General features: G+C 35.5%; 1 protein-coding gene across 3 annotated transcripts in view; it reads left to right on the forward strand.

Annotated features, from left to right (window-relative positions):
• The window catches only part of PGM2L1 (phosphoglucomutase 2 like 1), a 102,367-nt gene extending 96,217 nt beyond the window's left edge, over positions 1-6,150 (forward strand). For all 3 annotated transcript variants that reach the window (XM_027578003.2, XM_027578001.2, XM_027578002.2), the window contains one exon: positions 359-6,150. In XM_027578003.2, coding sequence (XP_027433804.1) covers positions 359-461 — 103 coding nt within the window. In that variant the 3' untranslated portion in view covers positions 462-6,150. The remainder of the gene's footprint in view (positions 1-358) is intronic.
• Positions 6,151-6,437: the final 287 nt, after the last annotated feature.

Genomic DNA, 6,437 nt, shown 5'->3' on the forward strand with positions numbered 1-6,437 from the left:
ACTGGGTGTTCTTCAAAGTATTTCAGGAAGCCATTTTAGCATAATACCTGGTATTGGTGTTCTGGACCATTAAATTGCCTGACCCAGGAGAAAAATCTGTAGATAGACCAAAACTCATCCCTGTATCATGTACCAAGGAACTCCCTTTAATGCAGTTCAACTTCAGTTTGTGATCATGGTGTTTTCTTGTGTGTGATTTTTTTTCCCCTCTTTGGTCTTGTTCTGTTTGTTTTAACTGAGTGAACTTCTTTTTGGTTTACAAAGTGTTTAATCATCCCCTTTTAAAATTATAACAATTTAAACAAAATTTAAAGTGATGAAAATCAAGACTTTCGAAACTCTTCATCTTTCTCTTTAGTGACACTGCCTTCCTAGAAGAGGAATTGAGGAAACTCATTGAAGCTTTGATTGAGAATTTTCTTGAGCCCAGTAAAAATGGACTGATCTGGCGTTCTGTTTAGTGCACACCAGTACGCCATGACTTTGCACCGGCGCATAGAACAGAACAACCTGGAACTCCATGCGTTGAAGTCATGTTAGCGTTCTCTCTCTATCTCATCTGGCCAACTATCTTTGTACTTTGATTTTCTTTCCTTTGGTGGGCTGATGCAACAAACTGTATAAATTCAAAAGGAAATGGTCTGGAGAGAAAGGATTCAAATTTTTTCATAATCTTGAACAACTGTCATTGCATTGAAAGTATTCTAGTAACACGTTGTTCTTCCTTTAACAGAAAAAAAAACCCAATACATAAGTGAGTTTTCTTATTGAAGTGTGATTAAGCTTAGTTCCATATTGTAATTGTGTATAGCACGGTTTTTTAAAAAGGCAGATAAATGTTATATAGTTGTAGAGTTAGTTAAGGAAATTAATCTATAAAATTGACAAGAAAATAGCATTGCTGCCAGCATAGTGTGGGAAAGTGTCATTATTTCGTCATAGGTATTAACTTACAAAGTAGAGTATTTGAAATCGGGTGTTAGCATTTCTAGCTTAGAACAGATGTTACCATATGTGGTTTCAGGTGCTCTTGGTGCAGTGTAAATTTATTGTGTGTATTTAAAATTCTGACGTTTACTGAACATGAAAAAATAGTGGCAGTGCTCCTAGTGGCTTCATTCTTGTCAGATTTCTTGGTGCCTTCTCAGGGTATGGTGTGAATTAAAACAGTGTTCCTGCATTGAATATAATTTAGTCAGTTAAGTTTCAGATAGTTATTTCAGACCAAACTATGTAGGTGCTTCCCCTCTATATCAGATCAATTTCCCCCATTTAAAAATCTTATGAATGTAAATAAAAATCCTAATAAAATCAGAGTCAATGTAACTGTGCTTAAGGATCTTCTTGTAAGAATTAATGTCAATAACACAGAAAAAAATCTGAACTGAGAAAGGAGCTCTGAATTTATTTAAAAATCTGACTTTGGAATTACATTTTTATAAGTAGATTTATTCCTTTATCAGATGAAGTAATGCTAATTTTTCTAAGAAATAAAATATCCAGATTTTAGGTGTTATCTAACGCTAAAACTACATGTTTTAAAACTAAAGTCCAGTTTATTCTAATATCATGCTGGCCACTGTAGAATTTCTGATCCCAAGAGTGCTCTTTCTTTTTCACTGTGGAAAAAAAGTTTGCATATTTTTTTCAAGTAGGCTCCATGCCCAGCGTAGAGCCCAATGTGGGGCTTGAACTCAAGACCCTGAGATCAAGACCTGTACTGAGATCAAGAGTCGGAGGCTTAACCGACTGAGCCACTCAGGTGCCCCTCAGTGTGGAAAAAAATTTTAGAAGGTCACTTTTGGTTGCTTCTCCAGCCTTCTAAAAAAGTCTTAGTAGAGAAGTACCAATTTCATTTAATTTAATGTTATTTTGTTTTCTTAAAGTGTCTCCTGTCCTATACCACTCACAGGATACTTAAACACATGTCGTATAGTTAAGGGGTAACAGTAACAAGACCTGGGGTGTAATCATACTAAACAAATTGCTAATGGGACATAACTGGCATTAGAGTATTTATTTCCTAAATAATAATAATGATATAACGTTTAAACTGATTAGACTATTTAGTAAATAATGGTATGGTTTGTTGCAGCTCCATCAGCTAACATTTGGTTGAACCCATATAGTGCAAATATAATTTTCAAATTATTGTATTGCCACTATAGTTAATTTGTTCCTTCCTTTCCTATAGCTAGATCTCACATGACTGTAGATAATAGACAGCTAGCTAAGTGTAGAGCACTATACTTCTGAATGACTTTGTTCTCAAAGGCTTTGCACTGAAGGAGGAATGTGCAGACTCTTTTGTTTTATTTGCTTTTAGGAATGTAGAATGTAATTTAGGAGATGGCCTATATTCTACCAACTAGTATGAACAATGCTATATATATGAAAAATGCGTATATTTGGCGCTTAGTATCTGTGTTTCAGTGACCGAAGAACAAAGTAGAGCTAAAATGATATGCTAGCCCATTCATAATCACTAAAGCCATGTCATGATTGTCATTCTTTTGTAAGGAGAACAGTTTTGAGTGCTTTAATATAATACAACATTTAATATAACACATCATCTTAATCAAGGTGAAAAGTTATTAAAGCTTAGATTCTTATCTCAAAAATTTAAAAATCCAAAGTTAAAATCAACAAAATGTTACAAATGTTTCTGATGTGTATAGATTAAGGGAATTATTTGATTCTAGCCAAACTCTCAAGTCTATATTAGCGTGATATTTAACATGAACTTGACATAGTGGTGTGCAGTTGCCTAACAGGGTAAATTTAGTAACCCAAGCCGACCAGGAAAGACAGGAGTGCTGGACTGTAGGCCTCAGCCTTGGGCTCTACGTTGTTTAGCTTTTTCTTTATGAAAAATATCATGAAAATGAATCCATTCCCATTGAGTATGTAGATTAAAACTGGGCTTTTCTAGAGTTTTGGGGAAAAGGAATGAACTAGTGGGCAAGATCAAAGCATACACTGAAAATAAACAGTAGAAATAAAGAAACAATAAGAAAGGTCAATAAGATGGCACAGGAAATGCTTCTTGTGAAGGGCGAACTTACCTCTCTAAAAGTAGGGAATAAACTGGCTGTGAGCAAGTTGTTTACCCATGTTTATTTGTTATAATGATGAGCAGATAGATCGTGAAACTTTTGTTTTCCTTTATTAGCAACCACTAAAAAGAGGCCAAGTTTTAGGAGGTGAGAAAAAGTACCCCTCTTACTGATTCAATTCCTGCTAGGATGTTGTGTCTTAGGATCATGTGGGAGCTGGGGAGGAGAGGACATAGCAGGAATCAAAAGGAATACAACAGAGATGGTGAGAACAAGTTCAAAGAATTCAGATCATTTAACTCTGGAGGGGAGAAAGCTGTTGAGACAATTTAATAAGTCTTAAGTTATTAGTTGAATTTTTTATTAAAGGACTCAAAGTAAGAAATATGACAAACTGTTCTCTATCTTCAGTGAGGACAGAATAAAAGAGAATAAGGACCTTTTCAAAAAAAAACTAAATGACAGATTTAAATATTAAGGGATATACTAAATGTCTTTTAAAGGTTTCTTCCAAAATTTTTTTTAAAACTCAGGTTGGAACAATGATGATGTCATAGGGAGCACTGAAAGTAACATTTGGGTTTCGCTCCCTATCTAGAAGAACTTAGCTCACAAGAGAGTTTTTGTATATGTTGAGTAGTAGATGCATGAGTGCAGTCTTTATTCACTGCACAGAGACCTGCTTAGATACGATTTTTAATTTAACCTGGCAAATTAAATGAGACTTGAACACCATTTTGTTCATCTTGAAGAGTGTATAGCATTATAGGATATTTGAGGGTTTTGTTTTTTGCATGTAGTAACTTCAGCAGACAGAGAAGTTCTAAGAGATTGGATACTTTAGGAATATCCTTATATGGAAAATAGGCCTCCTGTCTCTTAAGGAGGTTGCCTCTGGAGTGGATGCAACAGAGATATTAGCTGGAGTTTAATGGAGAAATTGTTCTATGAACTGCTGCTACTGGTATTTCTTTCCAGTGTTTTCCACTGATGTTTGTGATGCTTGAAAAATCCAAATTTTGCTTGGATAAATTTATTTTATGACTTTTTCTCTCTACCTCCCTCCTTCCCTAGGTGCCCTCGTGCATTTGGTTACTGTGAAAAGCTATTGCTCTATTACCTCACTGATAAGAAATCTTAACTGTATTCATTCAGAATGCTTTAAACTGATTCATAAAAGTATGTTTGGATTTTTTTTTGACTTTTGATTATTTTGTTATTGTGAGAATATTTAAGACATTGTAAGAAGTAATTTTAAATCTATTTCATAGCCTTTTGGGTCCGTCTGGATACTACTATATGCTAATTTATTATGGCCTTCTATAATTCACTTGTTTTTCTGAGATTGCTCTAGAAATTGATGAGGAAAGAGTCCTACCACTCAAAATGGATGGCCAATTTTATTTCAGGTCTCCTTGTACTTGGGGCATCCAAAGCACAAAATCTGAAGAAATCTTTTTTCACATTTGTCCCCCAGAACATCTTACCATAAGCCATAAGAAGTCCAAGTGGAAAGAAGAGAACCTTTCATTGCAGGACTTGACACGGCATGACTCTCTTTAGTTCTAGTTGAAAAAACCAAATTAGTTTTTACCATTGGTTACTTTAAAATATTAACCATACTGTTACGTTCATTAAACCATCTTTTCTCTTTGTTATTTCAAGACTATATACCTTAAAAAGAGGACATTTAAGAATGAGTAAAGTGACCAAGATAAGGGCGCATGGCATGCTAAAGTTTGCTTCTCAAATTTTTCCACCAGCATAACCCTAAAGCAGAGGAACATGATGAATATGTGGGGGGAGGGACCCAACCCAAACTTAGAAGCAGTCTACCGCTCATGAAATTTCGTATTCTGTCATTAAAATGTAAGCTGAATTTTGCATTCCCCATAATAAAACTGTTTCGATGTAAAAATGATTCCTTCAGTCGTGACAGAAGCCGGTGCTGCCAGAAAGGAGCACCGTGTTGATCATAGAGCCTCTCAGTGGTTCCCCCCCTCCCCTCCTCAATTGCTGCATCTGCCTGGTGGTACACACAACGACCTTAACATGAGAAATAGAAACATAGAACGTATCTAGCCTGTTCCCTACATTTTAAAAGCTGAACTTTGAAAAGTATTACTGCCAAATTAAACTGACCTGAAACAGTTACGTTATCACTGAACCTCATTGTCAGAGGTGTTGGCCAGTTTGTTTTCATTAATTCACTGGCATTCCTTGACTGAGATAGAGCATCTGACTATCAGCTCCCTGAGAGCAGAGATCATGTTTTATTATTTTTCATATCCTCCTACCCCCCCAAGTATAGTACCTATTATAGAATGCTTAGTTGGTGATAATAGGAAATAGTGGGTTGCATTTTAAAGCAGCTAATAGCTTAAGAAGCAATCAAAAATGTTAATTTTCTGGCTCAGTTTTTTAAACAATTCTCATTACTGAAATTTATAATAAATCATCTTCATTAAGCACGCACACCCTTAAATACTCAGTTTCTTTTGAGAGAGCAGAGCATATTTCCTATTTGGAAAATTATATATAATGCCTAGTATTTTACACTCAAAGCAAGGTGTTGGCCAAGTAGGCTAAGAAGGTATCTATGTAGACTTAATATCATTGGGTATAGGTGCCAGTTTGAGCCTCCTAGTGCTACCTTCCAAGTCAGTCACAACTAACTTGATACGATTTGATATATTTTTGTCCACTGTTATGATTCATCATATATCTCACAAGAGGCACTCAAGCAAGAGTCTGCATCTGTATATATTGTGAGGCCTTCTTGTTTTAGGCTAAAATAAACTTTGTATATGTTACTGAATATGCCAGATAAAATATGTGCAGTTAAGAATGAATTATTTTTCTGACTATGTAGCAGTAGATCAAAAATGTGCTCTTGTTTTACCAGTTTTTGTCAACATTTTCTCATTTTTTTTTCTGATGAAAACACCAGGGTGTATCATAAGTACTACCTGTGAGAATTTGCACTTGAAGTGCTTGTGTGTGAATTTCTTGTGGTTTTAGCCAAATGAAGTGTTATCAGTAATAAACAGGCCTCTTTATAGGCATGAATTTCTGTGTAATTTTTATTATCTTAATTACTGTGTGGTTCATAAAGTTTGCTATCCAAGTAGAGCATGTTTTTGAAATATATGCATGGTATACCTAGAATCTACTTTGAGACTAAATGAATATTCTAGCTTATTATTTGGTAAATATGTATTAATTGGTTCATCAGAAGTCCCAGAAGAAGGGGCGCCTGGGTGGCTCAGTCGGTTAAGTATCTGCCTTTGGCACAGATTATGATCCCAGGGTCCTGGGATTGAGTCCCACATGGGGCTCTGCTCTGCAGAGAGTCTGCCCCTCCTTCTCCCTCTGCCCCTC

The sequence above is a fragment of the Zalophus californianus genome, chromosome 11 (assembly GCF_009762305.2).
Source record: "Zalophus californianus isolate mZalCal1 chromosome 11, mZalCal1.pri.v2, whole genome shotgun sequence".
Classification (NCBI taxonomy): Eukaryota; Metazoa; Chordata; class Mammalia; order Carnivora; family Otariidae; genus Zalophus; species Zalophus californianus.